The sequence below is a fragment of the Engystomops pustulosus genome, chromosome 4 (assembly GCF_040894005.1).
Source record: "Engystomops pustulosus chromosome 4, aEngPut4.maternal, whole genome shotgun sequence".
Taxonomy (NCBI): Eukaryota; Metazoa; Chordata; class Amphibia; order Anura; family Leptodactylidae; genus Engystomops; species Engystomops pustulosus.
The window spans coordinates 619,099-644,714 of record NC_092414.1 but is presented as its reverse complement, the minus strand read 5'-3'; the positions used below and the strand labels follow the sequence as shown (position 1 = coordinate 644,714).

Here is a 25,616-nt window from a genome sequence, read left to right as displayed (position 1 = left end):
ACATGTGAGAGACATAGACATCAGCTACACAAGTACCTGACTTATTCTCTCCTCCTATACACATGTGAGAGACACAGACATCAGCTACACAAGTACCTGACATGTTCTCTCCTCCTATACACATGTGAGAGACATAGACATCAGCTACACAAGTACCTGACATGTTCTCTCCTCCTATACACATGTGAGAGACACAGACATCAGCTACACAAGTACCTGACATGTTCTCTCCTCCTATACACATGTGAGAGACATAGACATCAGCTACACAAGTACCTGACATGTTCTCTCCTCCTATACACATGTGAGAGACATAGACATCAGCTACACAAGTACCTGACATGTTCTCTCCTCCTATACACATGTGAGAGACACAGACATCAGCTACACAAGTACCTGACATGTTCTCTCCTCCTATACACATGTGAGACACAGACATCAGCTACACAAGTACCTGACATGTTCTCTCCTCCTATACACATGTGATAGACACAGACATCAGCTACAAAAGTACCTGACATGTTCTCTCCTCCTATACACATGTGATATACAGACATCAGCTACACACGTACCTGACATGTTCTCTCCTCCTATACACATGTGAGAGACACAGACATCAGCTACACAAGTACCTGACATGTTCTCTCCTCCTATACACATGTGAGAGACACAGACATCAGCTACACAAGTACCTGACATGTTCTCTCCTCCTATACACATGTGATATACAGACATCAGCTACACAAGTACCTGACATGTTCTCTCCTCCTATACACATGTGAGAAATAGATATCAGCTACACAAGTACCTGACATGTTCTCACCTCCTATACACATGTGAGAGACAGACATCAGCTACACAAGTGCCTGACATGCTCTCTCCTCCAACACACATGTGATAGACACAGACATCAGCTACACAAGTACCTGACATGTTCTCTCCTCCTATACACATGTGATAGACACAGACATCAGCTACACAAGTACCTGACATGTTCTCTCCTCCTATACACATGTGATAGACACAGACATCAGCTACACAAGTACCTGACATGTTCTCGTCTCCTATACACATGTGAGAGACACAGACATCAGCTACACAAGTACCTGACATGTTCTCTCCTCCTATACACATGTGAGAGACACAGACATCAGCTACACAAGTACCTGACATGTTCTCTCCTCCTATACACATGTGAGAGACACAGACATCAGCTACACAAGTACCTGACATGTTCTCTCCTCCTGTACACATGTGATAGACACAGACATCAGCTACACAAGTACCTGACATGTTCTCTCCTCCTGTACATATGTGAGACACAGACATCAGCTACACAAGTACCTGACATGTTCTCTCCTCCTATACACATGTGAGAGACACAGACATCAGCGACACAAGTATCTGACATGTTCTCTCCTCCTATACACATGTGATAGACAGACGTCAGCTACACAAGTACCTGACATGTTCTATCCTCCTATACACATGTGAGAGACACAGACATCAGCTACACAAGTACCTGACATGTTCTCTCCTCCTATACACATGTGAGAGACACAGACATCAGCTACACAAGTACCTGACATGTTCTCTCCTCCTATACATATGTGAGACACAGACATCAGCTACACAAGTATCTGACATGTTCTCTCCTCCTATACACATGTGATAGACACAGACATCAGCTACACAAGTACCTGACATGTTCTCGTCTCCTATACACATGTGAGAGACACAGACATCAGCTACACAAGTACCTGACATGTTCTCTCCTCCTATACACATGTGAGACACAGACATCAGCTACACAAGTACCTGACATGTTCTCTCCTCCTATACACATGTGAGAGACACAGACATCAGCTACACAAGTACCTGACATGTTCTCTCCTCCTATACACATGTGAGAGACACAGACATCAGCTACACAAGTACCTGACATGTTCTCTCCTCCTATACACATGTGATAGACACAGACATCAGCTACACAAGTACCTGACATGTTCTCGTCTCCTATACACATGTGATAGACACAGACATCAGCTACACAAGTACCTGACATGTTCTCTCCTCCTATACACATGTGAGAGACACAGACATCAGCTACACAAGTACCTGACATGTTCTCCCCTCCTATAAACATGTGAGGCACAGACATCAGCTACACAATTACCTGACATGTTCTCTCCTCTTGTACACATGTGACACACAGACATCAGCTACACAAGTACCTGACATGTTCTCTCCTCCTATACATATGTGATAGACACAGACATCAGCTACACAAGTACCTGACATGTTCTCGTCTCCTATACACATGTGATAGACACAGACATCAGCTACACAAGTACCTGACATGTTCTCTCCTCCTATACACGTGATAGACACAGACATCAGCTACACAAGTACCTGACATGTTCTCTCCTCTTGTACACATGTGACACACAGACATCAGCTACACAAGTACCTGACATGTTCTCTCCTCTTGTACACATGTGACACACAGACATCAGCTACACAAGTACCTGACATGTTCTCTCCTCCTATACACGTGATAGACACAGACATCAGCTACACAAGTACCTGACATGTTCTCTCCTCTTATACACATGTGACACACAGACATCAGCTACACAAGTACCTGACATGTTCTCTCCTCTTGTACACATGTGACACACAGACATCAGCTACACAAGTACCTGACATGTTCTCTCCTCCTATACACATGTGATAGACACAGACATCAGCTACACAATTACCTGACATGTTCTCTCCTCTTGTACACATGTGACACACAGACATCAGCTTTACAAGTAGGGATAATGCCCCCACCATGTGTTACAGTGGGGATGGTCCCCCCACCCTATATGACAATGGGGACAGTGCCTCCACCATGTGTGATAGTGGGGTGGGGAGTTTAGTGGGATGAGATGTGCTGCTTATTGCTTGTCATTCTGGCCACAAAGTTGGATTTTGGCTTCCTCTGAGCAGATCAGTCTTCTCCTGTTTTTTTTTTTATTTTAGAAAACTTTATTAATTTTTACATAAATTATACACACAATACATATATACACCAATGTTTCCTACATTTCTTACATATAATAAATTCCATAAATAGAATGGCACTTATGTGCATCTTGGTTTACATTCCAGTCTTAGCGCTACCTTATAATCTATACAGAAGTCAAATAGACCCAGATATTAAAGTGCCATCTATTTACAAACGTTAACCCAAAAATGGATTCTTTAGATGCATACTGATCAATTTCCATTTTCTCCACAACCCCTCTCCCTCCCTACCCCAACCCCCCACCCCCTGGCAGGAGGGAAAAAAATAAAAAATTATATATAAAAAAAGTCTTTACAAACTTGGATGGTTCTTAAGAGTATTAACCTTCCCGTATACCTGTATGCTGGTTTGTCTAGTTCCATTTATCCCAAGTTCTAGCCCATTTCCTCATCGTACCCCTCTTCTCAGCCTGTATTCTTTCATATTCTTTTACCTTTAAGGATAGATTTATCCACCTGCTGATTGTTATTTTCTTACCATTATTGCTTCCCCATTCCCTTACAATCAACACTTTCGCCAGCATCATTCATTTGAGAATGGTTGCTTTAAGGGTTGATCTGCTTTCCTCGGGGTTGCATTTCCCAATAATAGCTAGCGAGATGGAAGGAATAAGAGATAATTCTAGGGTGGTGTTCACCCGCTGAAATATTTCTCATGAATTACCGGACATGAGCATATTACATGGGTGAAGTCAGCTCCTTCCTCTCCACATTTGAAACATAGGGACGATTCCCTGATTTTCATCCTATACAAATCAGTGGGGGAGTAATACAGCATATAAAGAATCTTAATGTGTATTATTCGATGGTTTTCATTTATTGATCCTATCTTGGCATTTCTATAGATCCCACCCCATTCCTCCCTCGTTATAACTCCTATCTGCTTTTCCCATCTTTCTTGTGATTTGTGAGAAACCCCCACCTTAACCAAAAATTTATAAATACCTGCAATCAGGCCCCTTTTTTTTCTTGTGTTTTGCACGTATTCTAAACAATCATGTGAATTTATTTCTAAATTTTTCCTCACTCTAATTGCATTAATAGCGTGAACTAGTCGAAAATATCTTAGAAAATCCTTTTCCCTCAGTGCATATTTATCCTTGAAAACAATGAAATTTGCCACTCTTCCATTTTCTAATATCTGTACAAAATATCTTATACCCTTCCTATCCCAAAATGTTGGATCTGGAAAATCTCCCTAATTCGGGAAATTCTTCATTGTACCACAGTGGAGTGCAGTCTAATATTCCATTAATGTGTAAAATTTTCTTAACCTCTTTCCATCCTCTAAATATTGCCCTTTTCATACTAGTTTTCTTATCCCCCTTATAACTTGCATTCTTTTCCAATATTTCAAATACAGAGTTCGCGTGATCATCCCTCTTTATAAATGCTTTAACTGGATCCGTCGCTTCCTTCCAACCCACTAGCCTGGATAGTTGAGCTGCCAAATAATATCCAAAGAGAAAAGGCCCCCCTGTCCCTCCTTCTGAGATTGGCTTATGCCAGTATCTAAGCTTTATTCTCACCCTTTTTCTGCCCCAGATTAGCTCATTAAATAAAGATTCCATAACCTTGAAGAAGGAGTTATCTATCCATATGGGACAGACTGCCAGGAAGAAAAGGGTTTGTGGTAAGAGAACCATCTTACTTAAGGCCACTCTGTCTGCAGAGGAGAGCGGCAGTTTTTCCCCATAACTGTATTTTTCCTCTTACTATTTTAATTAATGGTTTTAGGTTTAAAGTATCATATTCCTCAATCTTCGCAGAAATTTTCACCCCGAGGTATTTGAGGGAATCATTGCACAGAGTAATCTCACTCATGTCCAACTGTTCCCCCCCTATACCCATCTAATGGCAGTATGGAAGTTTTTTTCCAGTTTATCTCAAACCCTGAGTATTGACCAAACTCCCTAACAATTTCAACTATCCTCGGTATTGACACGGGGGACTCCTGTACGCAGAACAAAACATCGTCTGCGTATAGACACAGTTTATCCTCGACTGCCTCCCCCCCTTACCCCTGTATCCGATCTGATCTTAATAGCCAATGGCTCAATAAAGAGCGCAAAGAGGAGAGGGGAGAGGGGGCAGCCTTGTCTAGTGCCCCTATACAGGGAAAAGGGTTCTGTTTCTATTCCGTTTACCGCTACCGTGGCTTTTGGTGAGCTGTACATGCTTTCAACCCATCTCATAAATATAGGGCCAAAGCCAAATTTTCGCATGGCTTCCCCCAGGAACCTCCACTCGACCCTGTCAAACGCCTTAACAGCGTCTAATGACAGGATCGAGCGGAGGGTCCCCTCTCCTTCCTCCAGGGAGGCAAACAGTCTGCTGAGACAGTCGTTCACACTTCTTCCTGGGACGAATCCCTTTTGATCCTCATGAACAATGTGTGTAATAACTTTCTGTAGCCTACGAGCTAGTACTTTAGCTAAGATCTTAACGTCAGTATTAATTAGGGAGATTGGTCTATATGACCCCATGTCAAGCAGACCCTTCTCCTTTTTAGGGATTAAAATGATGCGTGCTTCTGCCATGGCTTCAGAGACCCTCCCTCTCTTATAAATTTCTTCCATCATACCTAGCATCATAGGCAACAATACCGTTTTATACCTTCTATAAAAACCAAACGGGAGTCCATCTGGTCCTGGGGCTGTATCTTTGGTGCATGAGTCAATTGTTTCTGCCAGCTCTATAAGGGTTATTGGTGCTTCCAGCATATCTATCTGTTCTTGGGATAGACTTGGGAAGTTAATCTTCTCCAAGTACTCCTCAATCTCCTCCCTTCTTTTACTACATGTGGACTCATATAGGTGCTTGTAAAAGTCTCTAAACTGTGCCTGAATATGGTCTAAATCATTATACAGTTTCCCATCCCGTCCTCTGATAGCTGTTACCATTTTATTCCCACTTCGTGTCTTTTGAATCATCTTCGCCAGTAATTTCCCTGGTTGCCCTCCTTCCGTAAAGTTAGACTGTCCTGCGAAGAAGATCTTATGTTGAGATTTATCTACCAGAAATTGTTTGTATTTTTCTTTGGCTTCTATATAGCTGTCCCTAAACCCAATATCCCCTTCATGCTCTATCATACTTTTAAAGGATTTAAAGGACTTCCTTCCATCTATATTCCTTTTTTACTGAGTTAATAATTTGTGAGAGTGTACTTCTAATAAACAATTTAAGAGAGTCCCACACAACCAGATTGTTTGTGGAATTGACATTTCTTTCCCAATATTCCTTTATTTTCTGCTCAAGGTCCACTCTAGGCCCTATTATGGTTAACCAGTGGGGGTTAAGTTTGAAGGCACGCCCAACCCTTGAGGTATTACCGAGTGTCACCATAACCGGGGCATGATCCGAGATCAAAATATGTTCATATCGCATCGAAGTAACTTCCCCCAGCATTTCTTGACTGGCCAAGCCATGATCTATCCTGGACATAGTATTATGCGTTTTACTGTAACAGGAGAAGACCCTCCTTGTGCCATATTTTGACCTCCAAATATCATATAAGCCTAGGTCATCACAAAAATTACTAAATTTTAAACCTTCGTTCTCTTTTGGCTTTTGTTCTCCTAAAATGTTTAACCGATCCAATTTAGCGTCAAACACCGTATTTAAGTCACCCATGACCAGGACTTTTTTTACAGTCCCTGTTCTCCATGAATCGGACTAGTTCATATAGTACCCCTAAAGAGAAAGGAGGAGGGACATACAAAAACGCCATGATACATTCCATGTCTCCTAACGTACAGTGCAAGAAGACAAATCTGCCAATCAATCTGTAATCTATATCGGAGTGAATTAGTACTGACACCCCTCTCGAATATGTATCCCCGTAGGAGTGATATTCCCAGGCTGCCCATCTTTTCTTTGGACGATATTCAGTTTCTCGCGTCAAATGTGTCTCCAATAAAATTATGATAGCTGGCAAATGCTTATTGATCACATCAAATATCATACATCGTTTGCTTCTTTCACTTAGTCCTCTGACATTCCAGCATAAGATCCTAGTCCCTTTCAGCATCTTTCATTAGGGGAAGGGAAAAAAAAAAAGGGAAAACCCACCTCCTGCCAGTACCCCTCCCTATCCCCCCTCCCCCCACCTGATCCGCTCTTTTTTCCATCAAACAAGCAGATCCCTTCTTTCCACCATCGCCCTCCCACCGCCCCCCCCGCCGCTCAATCCAAAGTAGACTGCTTAGTATCTCATTCCTTACCCGTGCATCTTTTACCTATTCAGATCCCATTCCCCTCCATCCAATCCGATGCCCCTTCTGGAGTATCGAAAAACCACGTTTTATCATTAAATATAATCCTCAGCTTGGAGGGAAATAAAAGGGAACATTGTATTTTTGCTTCAAAGAGTCTTTTCTTTACTACCCCAAAGCTCGCTCTAGCCTTCTGTGTTTCCCTCGCATAGTCTGGAAATATTGCAACTCTGCCGCCATTTATCATTAACTCTTTCTCTTTTTCTCTTGAATTTCTGATTATATAGTCCCTGTCATGAGAATTTAAACATTTCACCAAAATGGTTCTCGGTGGAGCTCCTGGGATCGGTTTACGTGCAGGAACTCTATGAGCTCTTTCTATAGTGAAGTTAGCGGAGAGACCTTCTGACCCAAATATATCCAATAACCATTTCTGGATACCATCTGGGGAGATATTATCCCCGGTCTCTTCCGGATAACCCACTATTGTCAAATTGGATCTCCTAGTTCGATTCTCAAGATCAATCAGCTTTTCTCTTACACTAACGTTCTCTTCCCTCAATCTTTTTACGTCCTCCTGTTTGCCTTTCACCTCATCTGCTGTTTTCTTTACACTCTTCTCTACCATCTTAAATTTTTCCCTTAATAAGTTAAGATCATCTTTTATAGAGGTCGTGTCTGCTCTGACATTAACCAGCTCTTGTTTGAGTTCTGATATGGATTCTTGTGTTTCCTGGGTTGTAGCGAGAATCTGTGCCAGAATTACTTCAGAGTTGGTGTTTCCTTCTCCCCCCGTATCACTACTTGGCCCTGTGGGTTGTGTTTCTTCTCTGTTATTTTGCCTTGTTTTAGATGGTGATGCTTTCCACATTTTATCTAATCCAGTTGATTTCCTTTCTGGTTTTTTAGGCGCCATGACTCCCACTTTTACCGCCTGTCCCTTAAACCTACTTGTTCCCCGGGTGAATTGTTCTCTTCTTTGTATAAGTTTAGACCATAAATACCAACCTCTATATACGAGTTCTGTTAAGGGTTAAAGGGGGCTTATTAACTATATTAAGGACGGCCTTTATAGTCGCAGTTACAGTTAATCACCGTTCACCTTTGAGCTGAACTACCAAATCACAGAGACCTTAATTTCAAATGCTGTTACTAAACAAAAAGAGGCATTGGCTCCTATTACACTTCGGATTTGCCCGTAGTTTCAGTAGTCCAACTGTAAATTACAATTCCTATACTAACTGGTCAGAAGCATAATTAACAGAGGGTAAACATGTACACTGTTTAGCAAAAGATGATCCTAAACACAGTTAGCAGAAATAAGTCCCAAACGCAATCAACAGAGGGTTATCCTTTAGCTAACAAAATAATGGAGGCGCTGTTTACACTTGACAAAGAATAATCACAAATTAGGTAACAGTTTAAATGCAATTGGCAAGGGATAATCTCATGCCCGATTTAGCAGAGGAGCTCGGCTGGTATATTAAATAGTAAGTCCGCTTCCTTAATAATGTTACTACACACCACAGTTCACTTTGTCAAAGTGTACATCGTTTTCCGAGGTGTTGCTATAAAACACAGTTCACACCTCGTCATCTACCGGACTTTATTGATGTATCTCAGTGTATCCAAATCTTTGCGAACTGTCCCGTAAGCAGCAGGAATTAGACACAGATCTTAATATAAATTGTTAGTATAGCAGAGTTGAGGCTATTCCATAAACCCCGTACAAGTCGAGGCCTATTTGACAGGGGGGGTGATCCCTGGCGTGGTTAGCATTAGATAATCACGAATCCGGTTGGTACAGAAGTTAGTGGAACGGTTTAGCTGGTATATTAGATGGTCAATCTGCTTCCTCAGTAGTATTACTATCAAACATAGTTCATCTTTTAACCTCTGCCAGGATCTGCGGTGTTTTCAGAGGTGTTGCTATAAAACACAGTTCACACCTTATCATCTGCCCAACTTTGTTAGTATATTATTTTTATGTCTGATGCGTTGTCCCATAAACATTCAGGGGTCGGTGACCGTTCAGACTAGATGTTTTAGATGTGATAGGATTAAGATCGTCCCATCAACGCTGTATCATCCCAAGCAAGGTCGTGTCGAAGCACAGTCGGCAAATGGCAGTCACGGACGTAGTCAGCCAAGGGTTAGCACAAGCGCGACTAGCCGAACCAGATATGGTTCACTAATAATAGTCAAGAATCTAATTGGTAAAGAAACATAGCTGATATTTTAGATAGTAGGCCCAGTATCCTCAGCCGTCTTGTTTTCAGAGTCCACACTTTAACCTCTATCGCACTATACAGTGGTTTTCAAGGATGTTACTATTAGTCGCCATTCACCCTTCCTCATCTGTCAGGCTTTATTAGTATATGGTTAGTGCGTCAACATCAAATATACTGTCCCGTAAGCAGGGGTTGGTAGCCGTTCACACTGTAGGTTGTTAGTGTAGCGGTGTAAAAACCTTCTAAAGGTTTGATAGAGGATAAGCGCGGATAGAATTAGTAGAAAAGCTTGGTTAGTATCTTCAATGATAGTGTTGCAGATTTATGCTCTCTATCCACCAGCAGACAAAAATTGGAATGTTTAAAAGGACAAGCCTTGGATGCCTCGAACTGCCCCTCCAGAACCTCCAGCTGTTGGCCGGCTGTAGTCAGGCTAGCGGGGTATAGAGAGCAACTGTGGCGGTCGGCTGGGCCGGGGAGAGACCACCCAGATGTGTCAGGCACAACCCCACCCCCACCTCTCGCTCCCCACCGCGGACGTTCCGGACCACCGGGCGGCAGCGGTAGGTTGCAAGCCGAGGGTCGTTAGCTGCGCCCCCACACCACACAAGGGCTAACCCTACCCGGGTCCTACCTTCCACCACGCCTGCTCGGAAGTGACACCTGCAGCATGCCTGCTCGACCACGCACAGCTCTCAGGAGTGTCTTGCCTCGTTCCGTCTCGTGCAGAGTATGGAGTGGGGAGTGTGGAGCACACCGCCGAGCCTACTCTCCAGGTGTCCGCATTCGCTCCATGGGCTCGGCGTCCCTCAACGTCATGCACGGCAGCGGGCGGCAGCGGAGACGGCGGGAGGCGGAGCGACGCCAACTACGTCATCCCGTCACGCGATCCCCCATCTTCTCCTGTTTAAAGACAATGCTTTTAAGCTGGAATGTTTCTATGTGCAGGGGCCACCACCTTCCCGGCGGCAGCTCTGGGGATGTTCCTGGGGGGTTTCCTGATGAAGAGGTACAGGATGGGGCTTCTGACGGCCTCTAAGTTGGTCTTCGTCTTATCATTCTTGGCCTTCATCATGTCTCTGTCTGTTTTCATCACTGGATGTGAGAACGGTGATGTGGCGGGGATCACGGTGTCTTATAACGGGTGAGTTCTGGGGTTATTATATACTTGGGGGGGGGGCAGATAATGAGGGGTCACTGAGCTGTATTCTATCACAGGAGCAAAGTGGAGACCTGGGGAAAGCAGCAGCTCCTCTCCTCCTGTAACGCCGACTGCAGCTGCTCCTCCCAGCAGTGGGATCCTGTGTGCGGAGCCAATAACATCACCTACGTGTCCGCATGTCTGGCCGGCTGCAAGTCCTCCACCGGATCCGGAAAGCACATAGTGAGTGCGAGGGGGAGAACAGATAAAAAATAATGGGCCGGATGGATCAGAGTTGTGGCGTCTGAATTGTCACAAGTTACAACCAGCAGTGATGCTGAGCTCCGCCCTCTTATTACTCACTTGTGAGTCTCAGGAGGATCGGGCTCTTACATGTGATCCTCCTACAAGCTTCTCTCCCACACCCCAGCATGAGAATGATCCCCACAGCAGAGCCCAGTGACCTCCTCAGCCGATCCCCCAGTGCTGATTTTCTGCTGCCCCTCTGTAATTCTGGCCAGTATCCTCCTCAGTACATTGGGAGACTTCTCTGTAATGTCACAACCTTTTTAACTCTAACTGCTTTCTGTCTTTCTACATGGGGACACTTCTCTGTACTGTCTCCCCCCTCTACCTGCTCTTCTCTCCTGCTACATGGGGACACTTCTCTGTACTGTCTCCCCCCTCTACCTGCTCTTCTCTCCTGCTACATGGGGACACTTCTCTGTACTGTCTCTCCCCCTCTCTCTGCTTTTCTCACCTGCTATATGTTTGACACATCTCTACACTGTCTCTGCCCCTCTCCGTGCTCTTATATCCTGCTACACAGGACACTTCTCTTTACTATCTCTCCCCTTTCCCTGCTCTTCTTTCCTGATACACAGGACACTTCTCTGTACTGTCTCTCCCCCTCTCTCTGCTTTTCTCTCCTGCTATATATTTGACACATCTCTATACTGTCTCTCCACCTCCCTGCTCTTCTATACTGCTACACAGGACACTTGTCTGTACTGTCTCTCCCCCTCTCTCTGCTCTTCTATACTGCTACACAGGACACTTCTCTGTACTGTCTCTCCCCATCTCCCTGCTCTTCTATCCTGCTACACAGGACACTTCTCTGTACTGTCTCTCCCCATCTCCCTGCTCTTCTATCCTGCTACACAGGGACACTTCTCTGTACTGTATCTCCTCCTCTCCCTGCTCTTCTATACTGCTACACAGGACACTTCTCTGTACTGTCTCTCCCCCTCTCCCTGCTCTTCTATCCTGATACACAGGACACTTCTCTGTACTGTCTCCTCCTCCCCCTGCTCTTCTATCCTCCTACACAGGACACTTCTCTGCACTGTCTCGCCCCCTCTCCCTGTTCTTCTATCCTGCTACATGGGACACTTCTCTGTACTGTCTCTCCCCTCTCCCTGCTCTTCTATCCTGCTACACAGGACACTTCTCTGTACTGTCTCTCCCCATCTCCCTGCTCTTCTATCCTGCTACACAGGACACTTCTCTGTACTGTCTCTCCCCATCTCCCTGCTCTTTTACCCTGCTACACGGGAACACTCCACTGTACTGTCTCTCCACCTTTCCCTGCCCTTTTATCCTTCTACAATGGGAAACTTTAATGTACTGACTCCCCCTCTCCCTGCTCTTTTATCCTACTACAAGGGAACCCTTCTCTTTACTGTCTCACCCATTCCCCTGCTCTTGTATCCTGCTACACAGGACACTTTTCTCTACTGACTTTTCCACATTCCATGCTTTTTCATCCTGCTGCATGGGGACATTTCTCTACACTTTTTCTAACCCTTTCCTTGCGCTTCAATCCTGCGGCACATGTTAACATCTCTATACAGTCTTCTCCTTTTCTTGCCACTTTTCTATCCTGTTACATCAGGACATTCTCTGTACTGTCTCTCCACCTCTCCCTGCTGCTTTTTCTCCTCTCTTCCTGCACTTCAATCCTGCTACACAGGACACTTCTCTGTACTGTCTCCCTCTCAACCTACTCTTATATCCTGTTACATGGGGACACTTCTCTGTACGGTATCTCCCCTTTCCATGCTCTTCTATCCTGCTTTTTGGACACTTTTCTGTAATGTCTCTACCGCTGACTGCTCTTCTCTCCTGCAACACTGGTGCACTTCTCTGTACTTTCTCTCCCTTTCTCGCTGCTCTTCTATCCAGTTACATAAGAACAATTCTCTGTAATTTCTCTCCCACTTGCACTGCTGGCATTTTTCTCTCCCCTTTTCAACTTTTTCTATCCTGCTACACGGGGACACAGTACTGTCTATTCTGCCCACCCTGCTCTTGTATTCTGCTACACAGGAAAATTTTCTGTAATGTCTCTACCACTGAGTAATCTTCTATTCAGCAACACCAAGACTCTTTTATGTACTATGTCTCCCCTCTATCTGCTTTTCTGTCGAACTACATGGGGAAACTTCTCTGTACTGTCTCTTAACTTTTCCCTGCACTTCAGTCCTGCTACATGGAAAACTTCCCAAAATATCCACTCCCTGCTCTTCTATCCTTATACATTTGGACACTTCTCTGTACTGTCTCTCCCCTCTCCCTGCTCTTCTATCCTTATACATGTGGACACTTCTCTGTACTGTCTCTCCCCTCACCCTGCTCTACTCTCCTGCTACACTGGGACACTTCTCTGTACTGTCTCTGGCTGCTCTTCTATTCTGAAACACAGGGACAGTTCTCTGTACTATCCACCCCTATCCATGCTCTTCTATACTGCAACACTTTACTGTACTGTCTCCCCAACTCTCCATTCTCTTCTATCCTGTTGCACAGGGACACTTCTCTGCATTTTCTCTTCCCATCTCCCCCTGATTCAATCCTGCTAGGGCGCTTTTCTGAACTTTCTCTCACCCTCTCCCTGTGCATTAATGCTGCTGTACATCTCTGTACAGTCTCTCCCCCTCTCCGTGTTTTATTATCCTGCTGCATAGGGCACTTCTCTGTACTTTCTCTACCCTTGCGCTTCAATGCACTGTTTCTTCCCCTCTTCCTTTTTTTCAATACTTTCTCTGTACTGTCTCTCCCCTTTCCCTGCTTTTCAATCCTGCTACTCAGAGACACTTCTTTGTAATTTGTCTTCCACTTGCCCCCCGCGCATCAATCCTGCTACACAGGACACTGCTCTGTACTGTCTCTCCCCCTCCCCTGCTCTACTATCCTGCTACACAGGACACTTCTCTGTACTGTCTCTCCCTGCTCTTCTATCCTGCTATATAGGACACTTCACTGTACTGTATCTCCTCCTCTCCCTGCTCTTCTATCCTGCTACACAGGACACTTCACTGTACTGTATCTCCACCTCTCCCTGCTCTTCTATCCTGCTACACAGGACACTTCTCTGTACTGTCTCTCCTTGCTCTTCTATCCTGCTATATAGGACACTTCACTGTACTGTATCTCCTCCTCTCCCTGCTCTTCTATCCTGCTACACAGGACACTTCACTGTACTGTATCTCCACCTCTCCCTGCTCTTCTATCCTGCTACACAGAGACACTTCTCTGTACTGTCTCTTCCCCTTTCCCTTATCTTCTATCCTGCTATATGGGGACACTTCTCTGTACTGTCTCTCCCCCTCTCCCTGCTCTTCTATCCTGCTACACAGGACACTTCTCTGTACTGTCTCCCCCTTTCCCTTCTCTTCTATCCTGCTACACAGGACACTTCTCTGTACTGTCTGTGCCCCTCTCCCTGCTCTTCTATCCTGCTACACAGGACACTTCTCTGTACTGTCTCTCCCCCTCTCCCTGCTCTTCTATCCTGCTACACAGGACACTTCTCTGTACTGTCTCTCCCCCTCCCCCTGCTCTTCTATCCTGCTACACAGGACACTTCTCTGTACTGTCTCTCCCCCTCTCCCTGCTCTACTATCCTGCTACACAGGACACTTCTCTGTACTGTCTCTCCCCCTCCCCCTGCTCTTCTATCCTGCTACACAGGACACTTCTCTGTACTGTACCTCCCCCTCTCCCTGCTCTTCTATCCTGCTACACAGGACACTTCTCTGTACTGTCTCTCTCCCTGCTCTTCTATCCTGCTACACAGGACACTTCTCTGTACTGTCTCTCCCCCTCTCCCTGCTCTTCTATCCTGCTACACAGGACACTTCTCTGTACTGTTTCTCCCCCTCTCCCTGCTCTACTATTTTGCTACACAGGACACTTCTCTGTACTGTCTCTCCCCCTCTCCCTGCTCTTCTATCCTGCTACACAGGACACTTCTCTGTACTGTCTCTCCCCCTCCCCCTGCTCTTCTATCCTGCTACACAGGACACATCTCTGTACTGTCTCTCCTCCTCTCCCTGCTCTTCTATCCTGCTACACAGGACACTTCTCTGTACTGTCTCTTCCCTTTTCCCTTATCTTCTATCCTGCTACACAGGACACTTCTCTGTACTGTCTCTTCCCCTTTCCCTTATCTTCTATCCTGCTACATGCTACATCCTGCTATTCTGTTCAGCTATATGGGACACTCCTCTGTACTATCTCTCTCCATCTCCCTGCTCTTTTTTCATGCTAAACGGGGAAACTTCAATGTACTGTCTATCCCTCTCTCCTTGTGCTTTAATTCTGCTACACAGGATATTTCTCTTTACTGACTCTTCCCCTTTTCTTGCTTTTGTACGCATCTACATGGGGGCGATTCTCTGTACTTTCTCTCAACCTCTTCCCTGTTCAATCCTTCTACACAGGACACTTCTCTGTACTGTCTCTCCCCTCTCCCTGGTCTTCTATCCTGCTACACAGGACACTTCTCTGTACTGTATCTCCTCCTCTCCCTGCTCTTCTATCCTGCTACACAGGACACTTCTCTGTACTGTATCTCCTCCTCTCCCTGCTCTTCTATCCTGCTACACAGGACACTTCTCTGTACTGTCTCTCCCTCTTTCCCTGCTCTTCTATCCTGCTACACAGGACACTTCTATGTACTGTCTCTCCCCCTCCCCCTGCTCTTCTATCCTGCTACACAGGACACTGCTCTGTACTGTCACTCCCCCTCTCCCTGCTCTTCTATCCTGCTACACAGGACACTTCTCTGTACTGTCTCTCCCCCTCTCCCTGCTCTTCTATCCTTCTACACAGGACACTTCTCTGTACTGTCTCTCCCCTCTCCCTGGTCTTCTATCCTGCTACACAGGACACTTCTCTGTACTGTCTCTCCCCATCTCCCTGCTCTTCTATCCTGCTACAGAGGACACTTCTCTGTACTGTCTCCCCCTGCTCTTCTATCCTGCTATATAGGACACTTCACTGTACTGTCGCTAGCCCTCTCCCTGCTCTTCTATCCTGCTACACAGGACACTTCTCTGTACTGTCTCTCCCCCTCCCCCTGCTCTTCTATCCTACTACACAGGACACTTCTCTGTACTGTCTCTCCCCCTCTCCCTGCTCTTCTATCCTGATACACAGGACACTTCTCTGTACTGTCTCTCCCCCTCTCCCTGCTCTTCTATCCTGCTACACAGGACACTTCTCTGTACTGTCTCCTCCTCCCCCTGCTCTTCTATCCTGCTACACAGGACACTTCTCTGTACTGTCTCCTCCTCCCCCTGCTCTTCTATCCTGCTACACAGGACACTTCACTGTACTGTATCTCCACCTCTCCCTGCTCTTATAACCTGCTACACAGGGACACTTCTCTGTACTGTCTCTCCCCCTCTCCCTGCTCTTCTATCCTGCTACATGCTACATCCTGCTATTCTGTTCAGCTATATGGGACACTCCTCTGTACTATCTCTCTCCATCTTCCTGCTCTTTTTTTCATGCTAAACGGGGAAACTTCAATGTACTGTCTATCCCTCTCTCCTTGTGCTTTAATTCTGCTACACAGGATATTTCTCTTTACTGACTCTTCCCCTTTTCTTGCTTTTGTACGCATCTACATGGGGGCGATTCTCTGTACTTTCTCTCAACCTCTTCCCTGTTCAATCCTTCTACATGGGTAAACTTCTCTGTACTGTCTTTTACCCTCTCCCTGCTTTTTTTGCCTTCTAAATGGTACACTTCTTTGTACATTCTCTCCCTTCTCCCTGCGCTTTATTTGTTATGTGGAGACACTTCTTTGTACTGTCTCTCCCTCTTTCCCTGCTTTTCTATACTCCGGCATATTGACACTTCTCTGTACTGTCTCTATACCTCTTCCTGCTCTTTCATCCTTCTACATGAACACACCTCTCATTATTCTTTCGCCCATTTCTCTGCTCTTCTATCTGGTTAGATGATGGGGACTCTTCTCTGTACTGTCTTTCCCTCTCCCTGCTTTTCTATCCTGCAAAACTGGCTCACTTCTCTGTACTTTCTTTCCCTTTTTCACTGTTCTTATATCCAGCTACAAAAGGACACTTCTCTGTACTTTCTCTCCCCCTAGTCCTGCTAAACCGGACACTTTTCTGTACAGTCTCTCCCCATTCCTTGTTCTTCTATACTGCTACAAGGGGAAACTTCTCAGTACTGTCTTTTCCACTCACCCTGCTCTTGTATTCTGCTACACAGAAAAATTTTCTGTAATGTCTCTCCCTCTCTCTACGCTTTTCTATCCAGCTACATGGGAAAACTTCTCTGTACTGTCTCTCTCCCTTTACCTGTGCTTAAATCCTGCTACACGGGTCAGCCACGAGAACTGTCTCTCCCCCACTCCCTGCTCTTCTATCATTCTACATGTGGACACTTCACTGTACTGTTTCTCCACCTCTCTCTGCTCTTCCATCCTGTTACAGAGACACTTCTCTGTAATTTTTTTCCCCTCTTCCCGTACTTCAACCCTGCTACATGGGACACTTCTGTGTACTGTCTTCACCCCTCTTTCTCCTCTTTAATCCTTTTATAAAAGGACAATTCTATGTCTCCCCGCCTCTTTCTGCTTTTTTATTCTGCTGCACAGAACACATACTTTCTCTTCCACTGTCTCTGCGCTTCAGTCTTCCTGCTCTTTTATCCTTCTACATGGGGATACTTCTCCCTTTCTCCCCGCTCTTCTATTTGGCTACATGGGGACACTTCTCTGTACTGTACTCTCCCTCTCCACACTCTTCTATCCTGCTACACGGGGAGACTTCTCAGTACTGTCAGTCTACCTAACCACATTCTTCCCTCCTGCTACACAGGACACTTCTCTGTACTGTCTCTCTCCCTCTCCCTGTTCTTCTATCCTGATACACGGGAAACTTCTCTGTACTGTCTCCCCCCCTCTCCCTGCTCTTCTATCCTGATACACAACGACACTTCTCTGTACTGTCTCTCTCCCTCTCCCTGCTCTTCTATCCTGCTACACAGGACACTTCTCTGTACTGTCTCTCCCCCTCTCCCTGCTCTTCTATCCTGCTACACAGGACACTTCTCTGTATTGTCTCTCCCCCTCTCTCTGCTTTTCTCTCCTGCTACACAGGACACTTCTCTGTACTGTCTGTGCCCCTCTCCCTGCTCTTCTATGCTGCTACACAGGACACTTCTCTGTACTGTCTCTCTCTCTCTCCTTACTCTTCTATCCTGCTACACAGGACACTTCTCTGTACTTTCTCTCCCCGTCTCTCTGCTCTTCTATCCTGATACACAACGACACTTCTCTGTACTGTCTCTCTCCCTCTCCCTGCTCCTCTATCCTGATACACAGGACACTTCTCTGTACTGTCTCTCTCCCTCTCCCTGTTCTTCTATCCTGCTACACAGGGCACTTCTCTGTACAGTCTCTCCCCCTCCCCTGCTCTTCTCTCCTGCTACACAGGACACTTCTCTGTACTGTCTGTGCCCCTCTCCCTGCTCTTCTATCCTGCTACACAGGACACTTCTCTGTACTGTCTCTCTCTCTCCTTACTCTTCTATCCTGCTACACAGGACACTTCTCTGTACTGTCTCTCTCTCTCCTTACTCTTCTATCCTGCTACACAGGACACTTCTCTGTACTGTCTCTCCCCCTCTTCCTGATTTTTATCCTACTACATGGAACACAACTCTATTTTCTCTCCCCTCTCCCTGCACTTAAATCAAGCTATAAGTTCACACTTCTCTTCATTGTCTCTCACCCTCTCCGTATACTGCAACATAGGAACACTTCTCTGTACTGTCTCTATTCCTGTTCCTGTGCTTTTATCCTTCTACATGGGAACACTTCTCATTTCTGTTTCTTGTAATAATCAGTGAGTTGTGTAATAATCAGGGTCATGTACATTATAATCAGTGATGTCTCTGGGTTATTACAGGTTTATCAGAGCTGCTCCTGCATTGAGTCCATGGGTTTCCCCTCAGTAAATTCCTCCGTGGTCCTCGGCTCGTGTCCTCGCGGTGGCGGATGTGACACAATGTTTATTATATATGTTATCATGCAAGCGCTGATTACATTATCATATTCCAGTGGAGCAACTCCGGCCTATGTCATTCTGCTCTGGTGAGATCTCCGATCTTTTCTTTGTAACTTATGCAGCATATGCAGTACTATCTGTATATAAAGGGAGATACTAGGAGGCAGTACTATCTGTATATAAAGGGAGATACTAGGAGGCAGTACTATCTGTATATAAAGGGAGATACTAGGAGGCAGCACTATCTGTATATAAAGGGAGATACTAGGAGGCAGTACTATCTGTATGTACAGGGATATACTAGACAGCAGTACTATCTGTATATACAGGGAGATACTAGGAGGCAGTACTATCTGTATATACAGGGAGATACTAGGAGGCAGTACTATCTGTATATAAAGGGAGATACTAGGAGGCAGTAATATCTGTATATACAGAGAGATACTAGGGATCAGTACTATCTGTATATACAGGGAGATACTAGGAGGCAGTACTATCTGTATATACAGGGAAATACTAGAGAGAAGTACTATCTGTATATACAGGGAGATACTAGGAGGCAGTACTATCTGTATGTACAGGGATATACTAGACAGCAGTACTATCTGTATATACAGGGAGATACTAGGAGGCAGTACTATCTGTATATACAGGGAAATACTAGAGAGAAGTACTATCTGTATATACAGGGAGATACTAGGAGGCAGTACTATCTGTATGTACAGGGATATACTAGACAGCAGTACTATCTGTATATACAGGGAGATACTAGGAGGCAGTACTATCTGTATATACAGGGAGATACTAGGAGGCAGTACTATCTGTATATAAAGGGAGATACTAGGAGGCAGTACTATCTGTATATACAGAGAGATACTAGGGATCAGTACTATCTGTATATACAGGGAGATACTAGGAGGCAGTACTATCTGTATATACAGGGAAATACTAGAGAGAAGTACTATCTGTATATACAGGGAGATACTAGGAGGCAGTACTATTTGTATATACAGGAAGATACTAGGGAGCAGTACTATCTGTGTATAAAGTAAGATACTAGGGAGCAGTACTTTCTGTATATACAGGGAAATACTAGAGAGAAGTACTATCTGTATATACAGGGAGATACTAGGAGGCAGTACTATCTGTATGTACAGGGATATACTAGACAGCAGTACTATCTGTATATACAGGGAGATACTAGGAGGCAGTACTATCTATATATATAGGGAGATACTAGGAGGCAGTACTATCTGTATGTACAGGGATATACTAGACAGCAGTACTATCTGTATATACAGGGAGATACTAGGAGGCAGTACTATCTGTATATACAGCGAGATACTAGGAGGCAGTACTATCTGTATATAAAGGGAGATACTAGGGAGCAGTACTATCTGTATATACAGAGAGATACTAGGAGGCAGTACTATCTGTATATACAGGGAGATACTAGAGAGCAGTACTATCTGTATATACAGGGAGATACTAGGAAGCAGTACTATCTGTATATAAAGGGAGATACTAGGGAGCAGTACTATCTGTATATACAGAGAGATACTAGGAGGCAGTACTATCTGTATATACAGGGAGATACTAGAGAGCAGTACTATCTGTATATACAGGGAGATACTAGGAGGCAGTACTATCTGTATATACAGGAAGATACTAGGGATCAGTACTATCTATGTATAAAGTGAGATACTAGGGGGCAGTACTATCCGTGTATAAAGTGAGATACTAGGGAGCAGTACTATCTGTATATACAGGGAGATACTAGGGAGCAGTACTATCTGTATAGATAGGGAGATACTAGGAGGCAGTACTATCTCTATATAGAGGGAGATACTAGGGAGCAGTACTATCTGTATAGATAGGGAGATACTAGGAGGCAGTACTATCTCTATATAGAGGGAGATACTAGGGAGCAGTACTATCTGTATATACAGGGAGATACTAGGGAGCAGTACTATCTGTATATACAGGGAGATACTAGGGAGCAGTACTATCTGTATATAAAGGGAGATACTAGGGAGCAGTACTCTCTGTATATACTCCCCTCCACTAGTCATATATCAGCCCCACAGCCCCCTCCACTAGTCATATATCAGCCCCACAGCCCCCTCCACTAGTCACATATCAGGGTAAGTGGGTCCCCGGTGCCATGTCTGGCACACAGGATGACATTTGGTGTTAAGAGACACTATTTTAATTGTCAGGTTCTGCTTTGTAGCAAGTGACTGCGCCCCTAATGCTGCCCCCTCTCTTACTGCAGATGGGGCTGCCTGAGGCAAATAGCTAAACTTGCCTTATGGCTGGTGCACTCCTGATTGCCAGTGCTCCCTTATATCTCTGCAGGTGCCTCCCTTTAGAGCTGAAATCCCTGGGGGTTGGGGTCTACATGTTACTCATCAGGACATTAGGTGAGTAGAGATCTTGGTAACGTGTGTCGCCTTGCAGGAAGCCCTAGTGTCATCTAATCAATGGCGGATCTTCATATAGGCGCTATGGACGGGCGCCTGGGGCCTTTGACTTGTGAGGAGCCCAAACCTGGGCCCTTTATGAAGATCCACCGTAAGTCTTCAAAACACCCCTCTATCCTTACCTTTGGCCTCACGTGGCGGTGTCATAGTCACGTGATATCATTGTGTATGCGATGTGAGGGAAGGAAGAGAAGAAGACGGAGCCACGGGGCCTGGAAGGAGAGGCTGAGGGTAAGTACAGAGGTTTTTTTCCCAGAGGGCTCTGCTGTGGACATTTTATTAATAGAGCTCATCTGCTGTGGTCATCCTGTAAAGGGGGGCATCTGCTGTGGTCATCCTGTAAAGGGGGGCATCTGCTGTGGACAACCTGTAAAGGGGGGCATCTGCTGTGGTCATCCTGTAAAGGGGGGCATCTGCTGTGGTCATCCTGTAAAGGGGGGCATCTGCTGTGGACAACCTGTAAAGGGGGGCATCTGCTGTGGTCATCCTGTAAAGGGGGGCATCAGTTGTAGACATGTAAAGGGGGGCATCTGCTGTGGACAACCTGTAAAGGGGGGCATCTGCTGTGGATATTTCTGCAAAGGGGGCATCTGCTGTGGACTCCCCTCCCCCTCAGGGCTTATACTCCAGTCAATTACTTTTCCTTTGGTAACTTTTTTTGTGGTAAAATTAGAGCCTCATCTTCTACACCAGTAATTACGGGGTAGCATCTTCCACTTTGTGTAAATTGTCGGGTCCTATAGCAATGGCAATGTACTGTGTGTGTAGCTGTAATTGTTTTATGTTTACCAAGGTAAGAGAGCAGCACAGGAGGATTATGGGGAAAAGAAAGGAGGAGTTAGAAGTAGTGAGAGAGTTCTGAGGGAGTCAGCGAAGGTGTCAGTGCGGAGGAGCTGGAGAAGAGCGGCAGAAGAGCCGGGGAACAGAGTCGGCACAGCCAGCAGAGTGCAGTGCGGTGAGGCGGTCATATCCGCAATCCTCGGTATGGATCGCGGGCACACCCATGCCACTCGATGTGGCGAGGTAACCCCTGGCCCAGACTTACCTTTCCAATGCTCTTGTTTCCCAACAAGGCCGCAAGCATCCCCGCTCACTAGGGCACGTGCACGCCGGCTCTCCTAGCCTTAAAGGGTCAGCATCCTCTTGATTGGCGCTGGATAATCCGGCTCACCCTTATAATCCGGCACTTCCTTGCCAGATCTTCAGCTCAGCACCTTTTCTTCAGCATTGTTCCTGTAAGTGAAAGCCCTATCTTCCGCGCCAAGAGGAACTTCCGTGGTTTCCATACAGAGCTTCCCTAAGCTGTTCCTGTACTGGCTTGAGATAGTTTCCAGCATTCCCACACGTTCCTGAGTTTCTTCAGCGCTTCCAGACGCCTCCGTGTCTTTAGTTTGTTTCTTCAGAGACTTTTCCGTTCCTGTTTGCCTAGGTCCTGTGCCAGCTCCTGCCTGCTTGCCAGCCGTGAGTTCCAGCTCATCGTACCAAGCCGCACTCCTGCTGTCACCCCAGGCTCGGACTGCGTTCTGCTACCCCTGTTTCCCTGGCTTTCACCACGGGCCTAGTCGCACCCGTGGTATGACCTGGTGGCACCCTGCTGCAGCAAGACCATCCCGCTTTGCGGTGGGCTCTGGTGAAAACCAGGTGCCTAGTGTTGGCTAGTACCATCTACATCTCCCGGGGTGGTCCAGAGGGTCCACTGGTCCACAGACTCCCCCTTTCGGACTCTTCCCACAGAGACTCTAGTTCTGTTTTCTGTGTACCGTTACAGCAAGATCCAGCTAAGGAATCCACCAGGATCAGGAACACCGCCAAGGATTCTCATCATTTGCTGGCTGTTTTTTCTGAAGCGGTCGCCCCGCAGTCCTGCCTGCTCACTTTCCAGGAGGAACAACTAGGCAGAGTTGCTGCCATGCTGGAACGTCTGCTTGAACCCCAGCAACTTCGAGGTCGGGCTACCACAGCCGCCTCGCTTGGCTCTGGCTTTCCAGAAACCGTTCCAGTCTCCGGCTTCCCAAGAGCCTCTCCAGTCTGCGGTTTCCCAAGAGATGCTTTTGTCTGCGGCTTTTCCAGAAGCCGTTCCAGTCTCCGACTTTCCAGAAGCCGCTCCAGTCGCCGGATTCCCAAGAGCCTCTTCAGTCTCCAGTTTCCCAAGAGATGCTTTAGTCTGCGGCTTTTCCAGAAGCTGTTCCAGTCTCCAGCTTTCCAGAGCCGTTCCAGTCTCCGGCTTTCCAAGATCCACTCCAGTCGGCAGCTTTTCCAGAAGCCACTCCAGTCTCCGGCTTCCCAAGAGCCGCTCCTGTTTCAGGCTTTCCAAGAGCCACTCCAGTCTGTGGCTTTTCCAGAAGCCGTTCCAGTCTTCAACTTTCCAGAAGCCACTCCAGTCAAGGGACATTCTAGATGTTTCCAGCAAAACCTCTGCCTGTATGGTGTCAATTCCAGTTCTAGGAGACACCAACACCTTGGGGTCCTGGGTGAGACTTCTCTCAGTATGTATGCGGTGTCTCCACATCTGTCGGTCCCTGTTCTCCTCCTTAGGTGTCCCGTCACCATGAAGAATTTGAGGAGTCGGAAGAAGAGGCAGAAGAAGAGGGGTCCTGAAGGAAGGTAGTACTGTCATGGCCATAACTGCGATCTTCGGTATGAATCGCAGGCACACCCATGCCCCTCGGTGTGTGCCCAGTAACCCCCAGCCCGGACTTACCTCTCCAACGCCGCACGTGGCCGCACGTGCTGGCTAATCCGGCTTGCCCTTATAATCTGACACCTCCATTCCTGCCACATCGGATTTTCAGCTCAGCATCGGTTCTTCAACATTGTTCCTGTAAGGGAAAACCCTATCTTCCACGCCAAGAGGAACTTCCGGGGTTTCCATACGGAGCTTCCCTAAGCTGTTCCTGTACTGGCTTGAGATAGTTTCCAGTGTCCCCATATGCTCCTGAGTTTCTTCAGCGTTTCCAGACGCCTCTGTTTCTTAAGTGTGTTTCTTCAAGGACGTGTCCATTCCTGTTTGCCTGGGTTCAGCTCCTGCATGCTTGCCAGCCGTGAGTTCCAGCTCATCCTTCCAAGCCGCACTCCTGCTGTAACCCCAGGCTTGGACTGTGTTCTGCTACCCCTGTTTCCCTGGCTGCCACAGCGGGCCTAGTCACACCCGTGTAACGACCTGGTGGCACCCTGCTGCACCAAGACCATCCCGCTTTGCGGCGGGCTCTGGTGAAGACCAGGTGCCACTTAGAATCCGGTCCGGGATGCCGGCTAGTACCATCTACAATTCCTGAGGATTCTTCCCACAGAGACTCTAGTTCTGTGTTCTGTGTACCGTTACAATAAGATTAAGGATATAGAGTTTATAGAGGATATAGAGGATATATATAATTATATATAATATATAAGTCCTAACATGCAGCCACATGTTGGTTTGGATGTTGGGGGGCCCTAGTCTTGTGAACAGCCTGTGGCCCATGGGACACTTAATCCGCCACTGCATCTAATCCTGTATCCTCTTCTTCTCCTATAGCCGGAATCCCATCTCCAATTTACTTTGGGGCTCTCATCGATAGAACCTGCCTGATGTGGGGGACAAAACCCTGTGGAGGGCGGGGGGCTTGTCGCATGTATGACACCCACTCCTTCAGGTAATGAGGTCCTATAAAGGTCATCAAAATAAGACTTAGCCGGGTCTGTGACACAATGGATCATGTCCCTCCTTCCTCTCCTGCAGGAACACCTTCCAGGGCCTCACCGATGGGCTCTGGGCCCCGTCCTTCATCTTCTTCCTCTGCTTTATATCTATGGTGAAGAAGAAGCATCCAGTGAAGAAAGGGAACGAGACCAAGAGACCGGAGCCCCCCGAAGATGGTGGGAAAGGGGCGAGTGATGCCCCCGAAATAGAGAAACAAACTTTTATTTAATGACCCCCAACCCAAGGTCATGAGAGGTCCTGGAAGGCGGATCATGATAGATATAATAGCTTGGCTCTGGTCACATGACTGGTCACACAATGTACAGATCTAATAAAATATATATCCACGGCTGCCTCACGTCTCTAACATTCCTGCCTGACAATGGTGGGGGTAATAGTAGAAGATGTGGGACGCAACAACCGGCTGCCGAAACAACCTCATGGGTTTGTTGTGTTATCAGCCACAAAG

General features: G+C 46.3%; 1 protein-coding gene across 2 annotated transcripts in view; it reads left to right on the top strand.

Annotated features, from left to right (window-relative positions):
- Positions 1-25,405, top strand: part of LOC140125880 (solute carrier organic anion transporter family member 1C1-like) — a 36,226-nt gene extending 10,821 nt beyond the window's left edge. For both annotated transcript variants that reach the window (XM_072144762.1, XM_072144761.1), the window contains exons 10-15: positions 10,466-10,661; positions 10,736-10,901; positions 18,887-19,071; positions 21,344-21,408; positions 24,983-25,100; positions 25,187-25,405. In XM_072144762.1, coding sequence (XP_072000863.1) covers positions 10,466-10,661; positions 10,736-10,901; positions 18,887-19,071; positions 21,344-21,408; positions 24,983-25,100; positions 25,187-25,376 — 920 coding nt within the window. In that variant the 3' untranslated portion in view covers positions 25,377-25,405. The remainder of the gene's footprint in view (positions 1-10,465; positions 10,662-10,735; positions 10,902-18,886; positions 19,072-21,343; positions 21,409-24,982; positions 25,101-25,186) is intronic.
- The last annotated feature ends 211 nt before the right edge of the window (positions 25,406-25,616 follow it).